This window comes from Aythya marila (genome assembly GCF_965140915.1).
Source record: "Aythya marila genome assembly, chromosome: 11".
Classification (NCBI taxonomy): Eukaryota; Metazoa; Chordata; class Aves; order Anseriformes; family Anatidae; genus Aythya; species Aythya marila.
Genome location: NC_139052.1, coordinates 12,330,412 through 12,350,716, shown reverse-complemented (window position 1 = coordinate 12,350,716; position 20,305 = coordinate 12,330,412). Strand labels below are relative to the sequence as shown.

The window sequence follows — 20,305 nt, the reverse complement described above, 5'->3', positions numbered from 1 at the left end:
GCACATACTTAGAGATAGAATTAAATCTATTCATGTGGATACGTACACTTTATTTTTGTAATTATTAAGTAATAAATTTACATGGTCTACAAAATAAGGCCCAGAAAAACCCTTACATTGTGAAATCTAGTCCCAAACAGACCAGAATAAAATTGTATCAGAAGAGAATTAGCAGTAATAAGAAAGTTACGACAGATCACTCCAATTTCTGCTTTCTTTGGGAATCAAGATTCTATCACTTTTTCTAGCATTGTCATTAGCACAGAGGAGGACACTGATCAAATTCATTACCCGTCTTGGGTTCCTGAATTTGTCCAGTGTACACAAAGGTATGACTTATTCTCTCCTATCTTGTGTTTGATTCGTAAGAAGACTTTGAATATTTATACTGCGTTGATGATATTGTATCTTTAATTTGATATATAGAGACTCTTAACTTGTACTGCTTTGAACTGTATACCTCTTTCTTTCATCGCAAGAAGAATTTGGCACCAAAGATCCGTTATGAAGTTGACATACAAAGTGGCGATGCTGTAAACCTGTAGGGCGGCCTATACAGCGACCAGAACACTAAAAAGAGACAAAAGGGTGAGAGGAAAGAAAAAGAAACAACTAAGTTAGTAATGACAGAATCACCCTTCTAGGCAGTTATCCAGTTGCCCAACACAGTCATAGTTCTCGATCTGTATCTTTAACACTCAGTTCATATTCTCAGTTCACACTTCTCCAAGATATTGACTTTCCTACTGAACCATAAAGCTAAATCTATCATCTATTCTCTCATCCTTTCTGTAACATTCTTTCTCCAACTCTGACAAATACCATCTTGCCTTGCTAATATCTGTATCCAGAATGTGAAAACAGCATTTCTCCATCATTACTTTGTTCATTGAATACTAAATATTGCGTTAATAATTGTCAAAGCTATATCAAAAGGAACACAAGTTTACTGCACAAATGAAGATACAATAGGAAAGCAAAGTTCTCTGTATTGTATAATGGCAACTGTTTCTGAAGCACACATCTTTCTTTGAGCACTTCACAAGTTCTGCTATGTGAACTGTGTATTTATAAGACTGCAATAAAAGCAATATACTAGCTTAAAAACAGAGTATGTAATAATGAATTAGCTTATAAAACTGAAACTAATATTTGGTTTTTGGGTCACATTCTGCTTATATTTCATTCTCTTTGATGAACAAAATTAACACAAACTGAAACAAGGATTTGAAATTCACTGTACTGAAAGGCAACTACAACTAGTGCCACATAGCTCTTCTTATGTGCAATAGAATACAGATGTTCAGACAGTGGTATGATGACACTGATGTGCTTTTATAATATAAGGAGTTTCCAGACAAACTGTATAACTTACTTGTCCTTTTGTCTGTGTTGTCCCTGCTGAACATGAATAACCCATACAGGGTTTCCTTCCCACAGGACGATCCTGGTGCACACAAGCATCTGGTAGGAGTGTCGCCACACTCCCGTTGGCTTTTACTTGTTGACAAGTTATTTGGCGATAACAAAATCCATTGCCACAAGTTGCAGAGCACTCAGACCACGGACCAGTTACCCACCTACAGGATGCAGAGACATTTACAGCAGATATGAAAGCACTGGAATCTTGCTGGTAGTTTGCAGTGATAGTAGTGGTAGTTTGCAAATAAAAATCAAGACAACCTGTCTTTGTAAGTTTCAGGTGGATAAATAGAACTTTGATGTGAGAAAAGGTAGAGTACGCTCCTTCAGTTGTTATGCATGATCTTATAAACTTGGTTACCTGATGACTTCTAAGACGTATTGTAGCTCAATATATGCTGACTGAAGTTACACTGTTTGTTACCCAGAAGGTTATATTAGGTAAACCCTATAGGCCCTGCTGGATTTATTATTTTTGCAGGAAGCACAGCACGCTATTCCATAACTTGCAAAATGGATGGTACTGATTTAGTTACTACTAACGTAGCAGGTGTCATAACTCATCCAAATTTATTACATCAAGATCCCGCTAGATAATGGCTGAAGGAGAACATTTTATTTATTGATTAGAAGTTGCAGAGATTTATTTTGTCTTTGCAGCTAAGAACAATACCAGGGAAGCAGCAAGTGGTAATATAATTTATTCTACTTCATCTTTTCATAAATCTAGGCTAGAAAAATGGAATGGGACTCTACTTGTAGCACAACTGCAATAACAGGAAAAAATATTCTGTTCTCTTTAGCAATTATGTCATTTTCTTACAGTCAAAAAGCTCGTATCAATTCAAGGAAGTTTAATCTTTTACAGTCTGGACTCTTGTTTTTTTTCTCCTTTTTAAAGCTCAAGCACTTTTGTAAATATTTGGTGCAATGTATGCACAGCAACTCAACAATGCACAAATTTGGCAAACACTTAAAACACAAGTTAAATACATGCTTAAACCCTTATATTTGCTTAACTATACTTGTATGCTATGCTGGAGAGAAGTGGATTAAACACATGCAAGATATTTTGAATAATAAAGGCCCATGACGCTGACTGTACATCTGAAGCTTATATAATTCTAGATACTCTCTAAACAGTTGCTGTAGGATGAAAGATGCAAAAATTAGGGAACAGGGAAATGGAAGGGGAAGTCTGACCAATTTGCACTTCTTTCCCTGGTCAGTAATCACAGCATGAGGGGAGACCTTGGAGGCATCCGACACAGGGCTTTTTTCCAGGCACCTGGAATGTTCCTCCTGTATAGGAAGCATGGGCTACTTCATAACACAAAAACAACTTACATGGTAACACACATGTAATTTTAAGTATCATTAACCTATGTTAGTATACACACAATTTCTTTCTATGGATTAGCACACAAAGCCAAATTAAAAGCCAAATAAATCTAAGCAATTTAATAAGGGAGAATTTAGTATGTTTAACTGCCTGAAATAACTGCTTAATTTTTATGGTGATTACTCTGGCTTCAGTGTTATTTAGATCATTAAGTCACACACTGCAGCCCACTCAATGCATGTCCTTCACTTAGGGGAGCACTGGGCCCCCAAGTATCCTCATAATTCTGTCTCATTGCTCTGAATGGACAGATTTTAGAGGGAAACCTGCAGCTGAGTCTATGTTACAAACTATTAGTTCTATTTTAGTATTTTTCCACTGGCAAAAAGTTCACTTGTTATGGGCTGGCTGGAATACAGACTCGCAATTTAGGATGATCTGTTTTTTTGGCTGCTAATAAAGAAATATAAACAAATTTCTCCCGATATTTATCTGTTGCTATGTTTTCTGTATTTAGAAAAAGATTTTGGAACATACTGGCAAGATGCACTCCCACAATGTCAGTTAAGGTCTTAACACTTCTCTCCAAAAATTTTCCAGTGAGGGACAACTCCAAAATGTGTGCATGACTTTTCATCCCTCATGGATTTTATGTTGCTGACAGTGATGGCCAATCCTTTTAAGCAACGGAAAGCAATTTTTTTGGAGGATGCCTGTGGGATTTCCTGCTAAAAACCTAAAGCAACGCCTTGCTGAGCTGGAACGCTCAGTGCAACCCACCAAATCCGTATGTAACATTTTGGAATAAGATGTTGTGGTGGTATACTAGCCTGTGATATAAATATTTTCTGCTCCAAAATCACACAGTACACTAGTTTATCCAGACAGAAAATTGGCAGAGAAGTGCATGCAAGGAGTGTGACACTGTGGTGAGGAGGCATTGGAGTCAAAATAGGCATTCCACAGTAAACACACTGCTCTGAGCTTCTCTGCTAGCGTGGAAGGAGAGGAGGTGAACACAAGGTTCCACTCATGAGCATATCAGCTGCTATAAACATGAGTTTTTTGTCAGGGCATTGACACAAATTCCACAAAACTAGTACGTCACAGTATCTCAGAGAAGCTTCCAGCTTTGCTTTCAAATGCGGTAGCAGCAAGATTTGCTGCGGCAGCATGTTGTACACACAGCTAATTTATTCAGCCGAATCAAGAGTTCTCCTGCTTGCTTGTGATCCGTTTCACACCTCTCTTGCTTTAGGATTCATGATGAAATAATACCCACAGTTTAGACTTGCAGTACACAGAAACAACTTCAGGAGATTTTAAGTGTGTTTTAACACAGATAAAGCACATGGAAATATGGTAGAAAGGAGTTTACCTGGCAGGGCAGTCATCTATGTTGCATGACTGGTAAATAATCCCTGGCTTTTGCAGAAGTCCGCATAATGATTCATTTACTTTTTGCTTCTCTGAATTCACGCACTGTGGACTTCTGGAGCAGGTGCCTGAATTGCCACAACTAGCAGAACAAGTGCTCCACTCAGCATATTCCCATTTATAATCTAATTATCAGAAAAGAAAGGCAATTGTAAGCAGTGTGAGAGAGAGATACTGTACATTGTAACTGCATCACATTTTAATTGATATGACAGCATATTGTGTAAGGTAGACAGACACCATGTTCTCTGTAAAAAGCAAATATTTCGGCATTGTGAAAGGGGACCATAAACCAGAGTAGAATTTAGTCCTACCCAGCTTCCTCTAAAGTTCAGTCTTTACATATGAGCATGAAGCTCTCTAGAAGGCAAATGGGATCAGCACATGTGCACTTGCAGGGCAGAACCTGGCTCACAGTAGGAACTGATGAACTTCTTTTAAAACTTTCATAACATTTTTATACAATGAGCATTAAAAAGAGGAAATTGTAAATCAGGCTCTTAAAGTTTCCTGCTGTTCTACAGCAAGTTTATTCTGAAGAAAACTCATCTTACTCCAGACACTTCACATAATTTCAAGATTTAAGAGAAACCTATACTAAACTATAGAAAATTACTTAATGCATAAATAATTTGCTACTGGGGCATCTGGCAAGATGAAAATGAAATTTGTTTTAAAGACCATTTTATATTAAAAATCAATCACCTCTAACAATTACTACCTTTATATTTAGTCACAATTCCACACTTACCCCTTCCCCCCAATTTTTTTTTGACACTTGGTAAAAGATGAAGTACCATGCAATGTTGACAGATTTTTATGTGATCACAGAAGGAGTCAGATTTTTCTGTAATAACCAAGAATAATTGATAGCTACCAGCTGTGTCCACAGGCTCACTCTTCCAGCACATAATGAATTCTTTAACTTATTGTTTTTCAATGTTTCCTTATTACTTCTGGGTTTCTTAAAATAATACAAAAGGGTCCTTTTCAAAGTAGAAACAGTTAAATTTACTGACTGCAACTATGATGGAGAGACTGTATTGTTTGTTTAACTAGGATGATACTGCTCAGAAGTGCCCTCAATATGCCTACTGTGCAAAAACCACCGAAGGAGATTTTGCAGTCTCAAAAAGGGATAGGTATTGCAGTGATGAAACGTTCACATAAGCAACAATCAGAGTTAAGGCTCCTGCCTGGAAAATGGAATCCCCAAAAATACTGAGAAGCCTCACTGGAAAGGGCATTAGGCAACCAAAAGGCAGTTGCAGCTGGAGACCAGTGATTGATAGTTTGATACCTGGCTAGACACACTCAGAAATTCCAGCTTTAATGAGATCTATATTAGGACCAAGGCCTGGATACATTTTTTGATAAACTCTATAGGGATATTTTATGAGTAATTTCGTTAACATTTTGATTTACTTTTCATTTCATACTTAATACGAAAATAGCTACCCTTTATCTATGACTTTAACTCTGCTGCCTCATGCGTACAGACCCAGCCCTGCTCATACAGGTAATCCCCTGGCAGTCACTGGGAATACACTCCTATGCAGCAGAGGGGATTTGCAAGTTCTGATCTTAAAGCTTGTTTCAGTCCTTATCACATAAACAGTAAGCTGAATCATATATAAATCATGTATGAGAACTTTCAATTTCAACAGATACTTTTCAAACCTATTTTGCATTCTCTGCAAAACACCAAAACACTGGCTTATTGTTGGGTTGTTTTTGTTTTGTTTTGTTTTGTTTTTTTTTAAACTGTCAATTGGAGTTTGATGGTTTTTGCTGCCAGAATCTTAGAATCTACATTCCTTACTCTGTTTTTAAAAGCCCATCAATTATAACGTAATTACTTTCCAAATCTCTTTAAATATTTACAAACTCCATAAAATGTTTGAAGACACAGTTGATTGTCCTGCTAGTGCATATGTAAGACATGTGCTCTGCAAATTCATCTACAATTCTCAGTTCCACATTTTAAAACCTGCTAATGGAAATGGAGTTTTGTGCAAGTACATTACATTGGAGGACATTACAAAATGTTCTTGAAAATTTAAAACTGAAATTGATAACGAGTATGCAACATGCTCTACTTACTACGTTGATATGTTTAGGGGTGACTACAGTAAGATGGCAACCACATTATTGCAACCATATCACTTTGCATGACATCAAAAAATAAAAATTAAAATTATTTTGATTATAATTAATATATTTATAAAGATAGCCTCAAAGTCAGTTTTCTTTCTTTTTTGGTGGGCTATTATGGTAACAGTTTGCATGATTTGCTGAAGAGGAAGTTCAGAAAAAGCACCTGATTTAAAATTGTTTAAAGCAGCAAAACACCAAATTGGGCTACATCCTCTCACATTCGCAGCTACACGGTTAAGAAATGGGAAAGACCACACGGTATTAAGTCCTGCTTCTGCCCATACTCAACCCTGGGTATGAACATCACCTATTAGTTTAAATGGGATTATGCATACACATGAGGTTATACATGTTTGTGAATTACTTTTCATATATAAGAACAAGTTAATGTGCAAGGAAGTCTTTACAGAGTGAAAGAAAACAGTATTCAAAAATGTAATAATTTGTCATATAATTTTCCACAAACCTTCCTTCTTGACATTTACCCAAACTGACATTGGTTTTGCACTAGCTGAAGTCCAACATCGGAACCGTCCAGCAAATTGCCCAGAGTTGGTGTTCACCTCCAGGATGCGACCCCCAGCCAGGGTTCGGTATTCCAAGGTCTTAGCTTCCTCAATTGGAGTACCTCTGAAAAGCCAACGAACTGTGTTTCTGTAGCTTGGCAGCACTGGGCAACCTGAAAATCAACAGTATTTTAGCGTTTTCTAATAAACACAGGAGCTACATTGAAATATTTTTTGCATAGGTATGTGTGATTGTGTGACTCTATATACAAGACCTCAACAGTCAAAATAAAAACAAAAGCATGCATTAATTACTTGAAGCCCAAACTATGGCCCCAAATCCTGACCACCCTCTGAGGGCTATCAGGTATGTAAGGTGATGTATACTTACCACATTTCTTTGTATTTTTGTTTTCAGTAAGATCTCACAAATTTCACTTCTATATGAATGCAGGGGTGTGTGGGAGAGCAATTATTTAAATGGAGCGAAGATTTCACACCATACCAGCAAACCCAGACTCTTATGAATTACACTCACTTTCTCCATTGGGCCTTCTCTGTTTTAATGAGCAGAACACATCATTCAAATGACGAAGTATAAAAAACCAGCATACCTATTCTTAATGGATCTCCAGGTACCACACTAACATTTGTACCAATTCCAGATGCCATTAGAACACGCTTTTTTCTGCTTCCCTTTGATAGTGGAGTGTGATTTTCTGTAAATCTTTGTTCTGTAAAACAACATACAAGATCTCTCCTTAGCAGGAATTAAATCAAGATGCTAAAAAAAAACTTTCTATCAAAATATCCAGCACCTTAGTTATGAAGCACAAGGATAACAGTGCTTCGGAATTATTTAGGATCACCTTTATTAGTGCAATTTAATTGTTCATCTAATATATATAATTAAGATACAAAAACAGTGAAATGTACAAATTATTTATAATGTTCATGCCAATGTCTAAATTAATAAAATTTGTTGAGTTGTATTTATTAGAAACAAATAATTGTATTTATTAGCAAAAATTAGCATGTTTGTGAACAAAATGAACATGTTTACAAACAAAATTTATAGGATGTATGATCTATTTACTGTTACAAATAATACTATTTATTATGTCGTTACCAGTCATTCACACATAAATCTTAATAATTCTCTCACTGGAATTTGGCCAATTCCTTTGTTTCATTTGAAAGAATTGTGACAAAATGCTACAATAAAAAAAAAAAAATCTCTTAAAATCTCATTAGGCATAGTATATAATATAGGCAGAATCATATACCTATCACTATAGCAACTCGTTTTTATCATATGACAGCATAACTGCCAGAAATGTGGGCAATCTGTCAGTAACATGCAGTTCTTGCCATTCAGTCAACATTTCTGTTTTAATGAGTATGCATAATATCCATGATTCTCCTTCCAGAATGGTTTAAATCTTTTGTTTTATTCTAACTTCCATGGGTCATTTTACATTGGTTGGATGGATTACTCAAGATTTTTCCTCAATGTACAATGTCTGCACCAAGCTTCCTGCTTATCTATGTAAATGCTGGGACAAAAAAGTCTCATGTCTTTGGTACATCTTCCTTGGCCAACAGATCCAAACATCCATAACCTGCCAACATATATGTGCCAACATATGTGTACAAAGCAAGCTTTGTAGCAGGATTAGCCATGTATAACTGTGCTGTACTTTGTACACCAAAACATTGAGAATTAATCTCTAGAGCTGAATGATCCATTTACTGGAGCTATTTGCAAGGCGTGATTGTATTATACAGTATTACATGATTAATCTACTTACAATAGAGTCATTTAAATGGAGTTTTTCTTTACATTTTCTATTCTGAGAGTTAGCAGTTCATATTCTGATTTTTTTTTTCTACATCCCTATGTTTTATCAGCCTTTATGATTAGAAACAAAACAACAACAAAAACAACAACAACAAAAACAAAATCCTTTGTTTTCATTTCACTATACTTCCCTGAAGATTTTCTGAACCCAAGCCTACCCTGTTCCCCTATATAAAAGGGCTGGACATAATGTAATATGACATTTGATTTAATTTTCTAATATGTCTCATGGCTTAAGGGCTTAAATTTGTTCCATAGAAGCAAGAAGATGGAACAACTTTTGAAGAAGTCACAAGTCAGTCCATCTGTACCTAGATGCACTATTACAGGAAATGAGAGATCAGACCAGATCCCAGAGAGTCAGATCAAATAAAAAACTCCTAGTTCATAATTAAGTGTTAAATATCACCCCACTTCCCTCCACCCAAATTGTTTAATCAGTAAAAATTGATAATAAGAGTGGGTGACTGTTGTTAGCAGTAAGGAATTCTCATTCAGCACTTACCAGTTAAGTGGAGAACAGACGCAGCTTCAGCTTTTCCGAGCGCATTAGATGCTCTGCAAATATATGTTCCTGCATCTTCGTAGGAAACATTCCTCAGAGATAAAGAGCCATTCAAAGGCAGGAAAGAACCAATTTGTTGGAAGTCTTTCTTCTTAAACCACATTACGTTTGGTTGGGGAACACCTTTTAAATACATATAATTAAAAACAATAGGGTAAGATAAATGGTATATTTTTTACTGCTAACTGCTACCATAGAATCCAAGAATCTTTGTTCTTTCACAGACAGTGTAACACTATCAAAACAAAACAAGTAATTTTTCCACTCACAACAAACCTGCTTACTTGGAGCCCTACAAATAATTCAGCATCCCTGAGAGATTAAAGGTTGAGAACTTCAAGGTAAGCTCACAGAACAGTTTCAAAAACTGCTACCCGTCCTACAAAAGCCATGTGCTCACGTATCTCTCTATCAAAATATGTGAGACTGCTAACCCAAGTCAGGGCCAATTAACACAACTATCTGCATCCCAGAATGGGTGAAGAAAGGAACGAATATCAAATTTCTAATTTAAAAATAATATAGCAGAAAAATAAATTGGGAAAAAATGTTTTTCTTGAAGGAAAAAAAAAACCCACACATATTTACCAATTAGAATAGAGAATATGTGGCCAATTTCTACCCCAAAAAACACCTGAAAACTTCATGTAGCGGATGTCATAAATACAACTTGTAACAATGGAGCGTGAAGGAAAAGGAACAGAAAGAGCTATTAACAACTGGGCAAGGGGCTCAGCTGTTGAGCATTCTCATTTACCACGCTACAGAAAGCCAAAGGCCTATCCCTTTCCTACTGTCAAGCTTGTACTCTAAGAAACTCATTCTAAATTTTGATCCACGAATGACTTCAGATGTTTATTTTTAATTAGATGATTTTTCCAATTGCACAGTATTACCTCTGTGGAAGGACCTCTACAGATGTTTTATTTTCCTCAAACATTTGCCTTCCAAAGGATATCTTGCAAGCTGGCAGATCCGCCACCTTACTGTTTGTGCTCCAGTTGAGCTGCTGCAGATGAGGCACTCTTTCAAGGCTCCAAAATCCTGGATAAATCGTGGGGTAAGACTGACATAACGCGGCACAGTGACGAGCCACAGAGGCATGTGAATACACAAGGCACAAGCCAGAGCAGCTGAAGTGCCTTTTGCCTGAGCTCTGTTTTCTTGTCTAAATATATTGATCAGTGCTCCCTGAAGACTACCAAAATGGGTTCTGCTAGAGAAGCTGTCCCAAATGTGGGACATTTGGAAGTTTCAGCCATATTGAATGCTAATTCAGGCTCCTTGCTTCACAGATCATTGTGCAGTATTACTTTTCAGATGATGTCTTCATGATGTGGAATAGCCTTTAGGAACAACTTTAACATTTCAATCACTGGCTTAGCACTTTCAATGCACACCTCAAGTTTTTCCTTTACTGTAATAGGAACCAGACATATTTTTTGGATCCTGCCATTGCACTGAAGGAAAAAGCTCCACACACCATTTTAGTCTAGAAAGACAGCAGACAAAAACGCCCTCCTGCATAATCACAAATTTAAATTCTATGCAATTTAGCAAATGTTCAGTGCTTTTAAACTCATGACATTGTGTTTTACTGAGTAAAAATGTATAAAAACAAGATACATATCTTCAGAGCGCACAAGGGTCCAAAAAAGCAGGCTGTTTTTCAAGTTTCCAGAAGAAGCTTTATGCCACATCGAAAAATCCTTTTGGAATTAGGAAGAGGTCCTGTTCTAAGGGTCTTTTTTTCATTATACCCCAGCTTTCTGGCTAAAATGTATCATACTCAGACACATTTTTCCTTTACAGTGTATTTTCCATGGCCATTCCAGCATACACACTCGCTACATAGATGGACTGAGGAGGTGCTGTGAGGATGCGGAGTTGTTTTAATCCAAGGCCTACAGGTTTGCAGCCAGACTACCCTCACTAGCACCAAAGTCCTGCAGGCTGATCAGAGCCAAGAATATGTCAGAAGGAGCATGGTTAAGCTGGGACCAGAGTTAAGAGCTTTAAAGTTAAATTCCACAATACACAAAAACAAGAAAATGTTTGGGAAGGTTCAAATTTAACTTTTAACCTGAGCCTCTATCAAAATTCAGGCCAAAATATCATCCCATGATAGTCTTCCCTCTGCCTGCAGCACAGTATTCAAAAATGTGCCACATTCCTGGGATTTCACTTAAGTAAAATGTGTCTTTCTTCCAAATTTCAGTTGTATCCTAGCATTTATGCCAGAAGAATTGCCATGTCTCTACTCCTCTACTTCTCCCTCATTCAGGGGGATGTTGAGCCTTTTAAAACCTTGACTGGAATTCAGTTTGCAGAAGAAATCTGCAGAATAGCTTTGCCTCTCCATTGAGGTTCAAAACTGAGTAGCTGTCACACACCCTTAAGTCACTAGCAAGTGATTCCTCTTCTTTTTTTCTTTCTTTTTTTTTTTTTTCTTCTCTCCAAAAAGCTGTATATATTTCTCTTTGGTAGAAACAAGCAAGCAATACCACACACACATAAGTAAATCAGATCACTGCCAAAGTGAATAATGTGAACACACAAATATAAATTGTAGGTCTAAGGAACGTAAGTGAGGAGAGAGCTCCACATGGCAGTCCAACAGTCAGTCCAATTGAAATGCACAGTTAATCCAACCAAGTAATCTTTGGGGTGCTGCCACTTACAGAAAAAGAGGCAAAAATGTGCATTTATAATGATCAACTAAAAATATCATGGAAAAACCAACATTATTAAGCACCGTCTGGTCAACACACACTGTTATTACAAAGCACAGATAACGTTATCTAGGTACCTTCGGAGGACATCCATAAATCTGAGCTGATCACATTGAAAATAGTAATCAGAACACCTCTGTATTGTATTTTATCTAAAATTTCTGAAAAGTTAGATCTTATTTAAGTTTTTATGTGAATTAGGTGTTTGACTCCCTCTGAGTTGGCCTCTTCATGGTCACCTGAGGACCCTTCAAGTTTTTGCATTTGGTTTTCCCTTTCTGTCCCCTTTGTATTACATGGAAAACAATCCACTGTCTGAAAGCAAAGCTGGGAGATATTGGATCATCTGCTGAAGAACAACTGGTAATTGCAGTCAAAGTCCTTCTGCATCCCTTTATAGGTGGTTTTGGGTAGGCTGCCATTAAGCAAACCTTCAGTTTCCTCAACTAAGGAAGAATGGAAAAACACCTTTCAGAGAAGAGTTTGGGGACCTGCTACAGGTTGTGGTATCCTGCTGGAGTATAGCATGCATGGAGGAGAGGGTATGGCTCTGCATGCTGCAGGCAGGATGTGGCTGTCTGCTAGATAGCAGGGGCCTCTACCCCTGCCTTTCAGGGAAACCCAAAACTGGAGAGCTCAAATGTTGTATAAAGCTTTCAGAGTTGTGCATCCAGAGAGATACAGAACAGAATCTGGCCAGAAAAAAAAATAAATAAAAAAAAAAAGTGTGGTGCTATCGTATCTGCTGATAGACACCCTATAAATGGAGTAAAGAAATAAAACAGACAGGAGAAAAATTTAAAGCCATCCATTCTATTCCAGCTCCTTTGCATTCTTGGGTAAAGCAGCATGTACATTTCAAGCTCTTCTGGACAGCTTCAGTTTATCTGTATGTTTATATTGCCAGCAAAAAAAATCCTTTTCTGCCATAACTCTGATGAAAGACACTGAGTTCTTTTGCATACTATCACTTCTGGAATTCCTATCAGGAGAAACTCTTACTGTTGGAGGATACTCAAAAAAATTATTTTTAGCCATTCATTTACCTTTCTAGTAGTCTCTGTTCTTAACAGTGCTTTGCGTAAAACCCTTGTCACAACACACAGCACATAGCACAACCCCACCAGGCAGTCACCTGTATACATTTCTGTTGAAAAGGCTTCCATCATGCAGATTTTCAACACTTTTTCTTTAGAAATTAGACTACATGCTTATTACCCTGTAATAAAATTTTCTACTGGTATCCAGCACTGCATATTGAGTTAAGTCTCATCCATCCTGTGAGAAAGCAGGCAAAGTATGCAATTCCCACATTCTTCTTGTGACAAGACTGTTCAGAACTGTGACAAGCACCAATTTTCCTACACAGAAACAGTTCAGGTACAGTTCAAGCATACCATCAAAATGAATAACAAAAGAAAAAACAACAACAAAACCCACAACTTTCTACCTTTTCCAAAGAGAATCTAAACTAAGCAAAAAGAAGCCATTAGGTGATTTATTTATTTATTTTCTTCAAGGTGACAAAGTGAATGGAGGTGAAATTATCCTTGAATTTAGGGATTTATGGAGGACTTCATCCTATGCATAAAGTTTAATCTTAATGCAGATGCTTCACTCTCCTTTACACAAACAGATCCACACAAAGACTTTATACAGACAAAAATAACGTTCACTTTGTCTTCAAGAGCCCAGGATTGTATAGAAAAGACATATTAAATAGGAAACGTGTGTTCAGAATTCTTAACAGAGATGTTTAAAAGCTGATTAGAATGGCTTTTTACTCCTCACTGCTCTATTTTTCCACCCTCTGTTAGTTAGAATTGAAGATGTTTCTTCTGTTGTCATTTGTCCTTACTAGGACAGTTTTAAAACATGTCTTTCCTTTCATCTTAGTGTCCAAATTTTTCAAATCTACATAAGCTTCCTCTATAGAATTATTAGATTACCTTTCTAGGTGGGTCAGAAGACACCAAATTGTTCTGGGAATCATTTTCTAGACCTTCTCTTTGGGAAAGAAAAAAAAAAAAAAAAAGAATCTTCCAGTTTGTAACCCTGGAAGGAAGTCATTACCTATCTACATCCAAAAAAATACTGCTTTCAAGCTGAAGAATTCCTGATTTGATCCCCTGCCAGTACAAGAATGAGAAGAGGTAAGAGATGGCTTGTAGCCACCTTTGTTTCCTTCATACCCCACCTCCACTCAGATGCAGCTGAGGATGAACCCAAAGGTATCGACTCACCCAAACAGCCAAAGGTTCAGAATCCCCGAGTGCAGTTTAGATCCCAGTGATTCAGAGGAGAGATGCATCACTGACTTCAGCTAGTAGCAAACTCAAACAATCATATCCTGTGGCTCCAAGTCAGGAAAGCACTTAAGCATAGGATTAAATCCTTCCCTATTAGGGAATGCAATTAAACACATGCTTAAAATTAAGCATGGCTACAACTGTCCTTCATGAACAAAGATGCATTCCTGAGCTGGGGCCTTCTTACAGCTAGAATACCTTAAAAATCAGAATCTTAATCTTGCAATGGATCTAAATCCTCTGATGTTAAAAATTTCGTCTATAGACCTAAGTGGCTATAAAACTTTAAAATTAGTTTAATCTATTTTTCTGACCTCAAGCACAGGTTATTTTCCACTAGCACTGGAACAGCTCTAAAATACTCAATGTTCCATGAAAAAAAAGTCATTTTCCACCATGAGTGGCCCTGGGACAGCAAATGTTATGGAAAAAAACTCTAGCTCCGGATGGGACTGTGAAACACGTGTTTAAAAAAGGAAAAAAATGGAATCCGCACTATAGGGTGCCCTTAAAATATTCAGTGTTCAAAAACAAATTTCCTCCAACCTTGAAAGCCCTATGAAATATTACACACCATAAAAATCTTGGCCTACTAACTAGTCACTCTAAAACATTGGATATGTCTTCAGAAAATTTTCCCCCAGCTATGTAGAATCTCATAAAGTATTCTGTATTTCCCATTCAAGAGCAAGGCAGAACTGCGCTGGCACAAATCACATTTTGCTGCACTTCTTTAAAAGTTTACCTAACTTTAGAGGATAACTGCACATGTCATCTTGCAGAGGAAATGATTCTGGGTCAGTAATATACACACCGAATGTCATTTTATTCATTCTGCACTTACTAACACCTACCGTGGATTTAGTGTAACTCACCATACAACTTCTTTAATTTATACATCTTCATATTTTCTTCAGCAGAAATTGCAAACTGCCTTTATTGTCATCTCAATTTTTATTTTGATTGCTCAATTGAGCAATCAACTTCTAGTGAATGCTAATAGGGCTAAACCATGCTGCTACTGAAATTACCTGCACGAATCTTGCCCACTTCACTGGGAATAATAGACTTGGACTGAGAGCTGGAGTGAGACATTTTGGCACCTCGTACAATCCTCCCTCCTGCCTTCTGATACCACCCTGCTCTTTTGCAATCTTTCGAAGTCATAACCTGTGTCTCTTTGTAGCAGCCATGCAACAGCCCCTCTTCCTAGGTGGTAGCAGCATCTGGCAGGATTTAGATATACTTACTGACATCTGGTGACCTCCTTAGAGAGGTTCATGAAGCAAGACCCCTTCTCATCCCACCATTGCTATAGCTCTGTCAGATCCTGTTTAGTTCTCTGGCTGTCAGCTCAAAGAGAGCTTGATCTTTTTTCCAGCCACAGGTGTTTAACACTAAGATTTTTCAAAACCAGGCAATAAAGTAAGGCAACAATATTAGGCATCTAAATAAGAAGGTCTGAGTCAAGTGTGAACTCAGAAATCACTACTGGACTAAATACTCTAGTTGATCCCCAAACAAAGCTTTGCCTGGTGTACATCAGGGCAATTCTACAATTCAGCACTATTATCAGAGACAGTTTTGCCCAACTGATTAGTGATTGCATTTTCACTTTACTAGATAGCCATGGCTCTATGACCAAGGACCCAGTCATTTATGGTCATAAAGCAGGAACATTCTCAAGGACTTGGAAAATAAAAATTTATCAGAAATTAAAGAATTACACAGGCATTGCTATTCTTAATCAGACCCGAAGTCCATCTAAGCCAGTCTTTTGTGTCCAATGATGGGCAGCTGGGGATGTGTAGACAAAGAGGACTAAAAACATGTCATTAACTGAATGACTCTTCCTCAATGTGAAGGGCATCAGGAATGTGCTTATAAAAAGAGATAGCTGGTACTCAGGTCCTGAAACATATTTGATGTCTGTTTGGGTGAGGGCTTGCCTTGGACTGCTTGGTGAGTCCCACCTGGCCCCCAGGACTTTCTGTCCATTAGTATTTCAGAGCCAAGGTACAGTCTGTAGGCACACCTTTCAGTTTAGTTTGATCCAGAAGGATTCAATTTTTAGGCTCCCAGACTGTTCAAAGACACAAAGCAAAGGGAAGGACTGGAAGACTTACTATAAAGCTTATGTCATATCCAAACTAAAACTAAGGTATGTGCACTTATACTAAAAAGGAGCATATGATCATCAGATTCCCCCTTCGTTTTCCTAATTTTAAGGGGCATTCCTTCCTCATAAAATAAAGCTATACTTATCGCTTTAAAATCTGTTGTTATTTCTAGAAAAATACACAAAGGAAAGAAGAGGAAAGAAGAGGAAAGAAGAGGAAAGAAGAGGAAAGAAGAGGAAAGAAGAGGAAAGAAGAGGAAAGAAGAGGAAAGAAAAAAGGGAAAGAAAAAAGGGAAAGAAAAGGAGATCCAGAATCCAATGTAATAAACTGCTATTCTTCACTGAGATGTCTTCTGAGTGGTTAAGCATAGAAGACAAAAAACAACATCAAAGTTACATTTGGAATACTGTGGGTAAATGAAGGAACAGATGGAAAATCAAATTCTTGATTTATCTGGATTTGTTTCAAGTTCCAATACTGACAGTAAGTAGCTGGTCCATCTTTGTGAAATGTGTGTGCTAAAAGATGACCTTGATTCAACAGGTTCTTTGTATTCTTTGCCTCTTTTTTTAATCAAAATGCTATTCTTAGAGAGTCAAAGTATATTCAGAGGCATTAGCATTTGTATCAAGATGAAGTTTCTGCTCTTAAAAGCCGTTATGCCAAGATATTTTAGAGATGCAATATAATGTTTACAGTCTAAACAACCTTAAGTCAGTATTTCCTTTCTGTTCTCTCACCAGCAGGTGGCAGACAATGCATATTTTACATATATATAATTTTCCCCTATTATACTTCAACTTAGAACTTTCAAGGTTTCACAATAAATGGAGTCTGACAGTTTTAGTTTATTTTAGTAATAATCACAAGAAGATCTTTTCTGCAAATACAATAAATGTTATCCAAGAGTAATTTGGAGCAATCAGTATTGATATTTATAACATATGTGTTGATTGAAAAGCTCTTGGCCGTAAGAATGGAATATGAATCTGTCCAGAATGTTATGAATATCTTCTAGCATATGCTCGGGTGGGAGCTATAAAATGAGCTTATAACAATTAGTGGAAAAAAGTTTTAATATAAATTAAAAAGAGAAAATTATACTATTAGCTTCAGCGATTTACTTAAATTTTCTTTGCCTGTTCCTTATGTTCTTCTATTTGTTAGGATACACTTCTCTTTAACATTTCTAAATGTTTTTTTTCTGAAAGCAGTTTTTAGGGTGCACAAGATACAGCCTTGAAAGAACAAAAAGAACCAAATCAGTAACAACAAGAAAAGAAAAAAAATGCAGTCAGATGACTGTATATAATATTAAACTTTATGTCCTTTCCATTAAAACCAGAACTGTTCTGCATAACGTGGCCTTAATGAACCCAGAGTCCCTGAGGCAGAACACAATTGGTTCTCCTTCTGGCCTTGAATAATTAAAGGGTTAGCTATTAGCCAGCCTGTAGAGGAAGTTAGAAAGTTGGAAAGTGTACCTTTCCCTGTAACATCACTTCCACTCTACCTTTCACAACTGTCTTTGTCAGATTGTTGGGTAGGTTGATCCTACTTGCAGCTGGCATGGTGGTCTCTCCTAAATGAACAATTAACTTACCTTTTTAGCATATATACATGATTTTCATGTGTTTCATAATGGAAAATATGAATAGATCTTGTGTGGCTAGACAAAACGTAGAACTTGATACATATATTTATGTACAGAGAAAGCAATGGTTTGAACAACTGTAAACAAGGATTATAGGTTATTCAGTCTACAGGGGAAAAACAAACAAACAAACAAAATCAGAGCTCAGAAGTCATTGCAGCCAAGAAATTTGAAAGTAATTTAAGAATTCTGTTAGTGGCATGGCACACAGATACCTTCTTCATAAGCTACTACTTCTTTTGCCCAGCTATGCTGTGGGCTAGCAAAAGTCCAACAGCTCTGCTGTATCTGCTTGACATCACTGAGAAATCTGTGTGAGTTGTCTGTGGCGATGGATACCATGCAAGTGTGTAGCAGAACGTGAAGGCACACAGACTTATTTAGTAATATTTTTCTTAGATAGACCAAGAAGTTATCACAAAAAAATACATCCTCTCTGAGTGTTCAGAGGAATGGGCAATGAGGAAAAGACACTCCAGATCTAGTCAAGGTCTCCACGAAACTCAAAGAAGTGCTCTCTCTTGTAATTACTTTATTTTCATAGCCCGTTCTAAGATCCTCAGCTTACAGCTAGTCACATTCAACTACTGTCATTTTTACATTAGATATTCATTATAAGGATTTACAGGGGACTGTTACTCCAAGAAGAAACCACATTATTATTATAAATCAACATGTCTGATGAGAAAAGGGCTCTTGCAGACTTGCATTATCTGCTTGTAGGAACAGAACCTTCAGAGTATATAGAAATATTCACTTTTTTTTTTTTTTTTTCTGATTCAAATGTTTGCTCATCTCATAATTCACAGGATATTTCATCAGCATTTACAACAAAGTCCTCATCTCACTACACTGTAAATGGACATATTTTTGGTTCCCGCCCTATTAGACAAACATTAGCAGAGTGTTATTAAGTTCAGTCTACTAAAGTCAGTGGTGTATTACTTTTCATCAAAAAAGGAGATCAGAAAAAAACTCTGCTTACATTATTTCATAAGTTTTTCTGCTTCTAGGCTAAGAGAAATTTTAAGACATGTAAACTCTATTTTATTCACAAGCAGTAATACTCATTTCCTTGGCAATGATGGGAAATAAAGCAATTAGATAAATCAATTTTAAGTCAACACTGGTGTCTTACCATAACTAAGATTTGGCTCAGTAATATATACAATTCTAAAGCATTTGGAAATCCACAGTCCCATGTGAAAATATTAATTTATACTTAAATTGCTAACTGCTTACCCATCCTAACAATATTAATATTAACAGTGTGACATTAACTCTCTGCTGAATTTGAGATGTAGGTCAGTTCTGCACAGAGTTGCCAAACTGTAGTTGGAAAATATTACTTCATCAAAGAATTAGCCTTGGTACAACAGCAAATAGCAGAGCCACATGTCCTAATATATGTCAGCCTGGCGCCGCAATTGTAGGCAGAACTATTTGCATATATATTTCTATCAGTATATCAGTATTCTGGTTCAGTATCAACACTCAGATACGTGCTCCCCCAACAATATAAATGTGAATGGCACACTGATTTCTCTGAAGTCTCTTTGTATTCAATTGCAACGTCTACTGTTATCAGCAAATATTTTCATGTATGTTCTTCAATAAGGCACAAAGGACTGACCTTCGCTTATTAAATATTTGACAGAGTATCACCACTGTGAGTTAAATCTTGCAAATGAAACTTAAAAGATAATATTGATGAGATTGAAAAAGAAAATATCAACCTTTCCTTTAAAAAGGACAAGAAAATAAAATGAAACAGGGATCTGCTTAATGCATGTAGCTTTTGATTAACCTTAATGCTGCTTGACAGATGTTGTGCTAGACAATATCTATATGCTTTCATGGCTCGGCACTTTTCTTTGTCTTCTGTACTGCAGCTGCAGACTGATGGCTCTAAAAGGTAAGTTTACTTCACTGTCAGGTTTAAAGTTCTATTAAACTATGGCTGGAGATTTCATTTTCAGTTTTAACAACAGTCTAGACATATGGGCATCTCAAATAAGGATAAGGAGAGCTCCCTGATGAGCAAGTCAGCTGGCTATGCTTGCTATTGCAGTAAGATAGTTACTCACTTCAGTGGACTTTAAGTTCTGTAGTGGAAACTCAGACCACTTGATGGAAAGAAAAGTACTTCTAAAACAAAGCCTGTTGAACACATAGCACATATGTGTAAACTAAAGTGACC

General features: G+C 36.9%; 1 protein-coding gene across 7 annotated transcripts in view; it reads right to left on the bottom strand.

The window, feature by feature from the left end:
* The window catches only part of ADAMTSL3 (ADAMTS like 3), a 216,531-nt gene that overhangs the window by 3,721 nt on the left and 192,505 nt on the right, over positions 1 to 20,305 (bottom strand). For 6 of the 7 annotated variants that reach the window (XM_082769441.1, XM_082769440.1, XM_082769444.1 and 3 more), the window contains 6 exons: positions 9,231 to 9,413; positions 7,479 to 7,598; positions 6,825 to 7,037; positions 4,143 to 4,326; positions 1,376 to 1,580; positions 461 to 570 (listed from right to left, as the gene is read on the bottom strand). In XM_082769441.1, coding sequence (XP_082625567.1) covers positions 461 to 570; positions 1,376 to 1,580; positions 4,143 to 4,326; positions 6,825 to 7,037; positions 7,479 to 7,598; positions 9,231 to 9,413 — 1,015 coding nt within the window. Of the gene's footprint in view, positions 1 to 460; positions 571 to 1,375; positions 1,581 to 4,142; positions 4,327 to 6,824; positions 7,038 to 7,478; positions 7,599 to 9,230; positions 9,414 to 20,305 lie in introns of those variants that run through there. The other variant, XR_014318280.1, reaches the window with a different exon arrangement.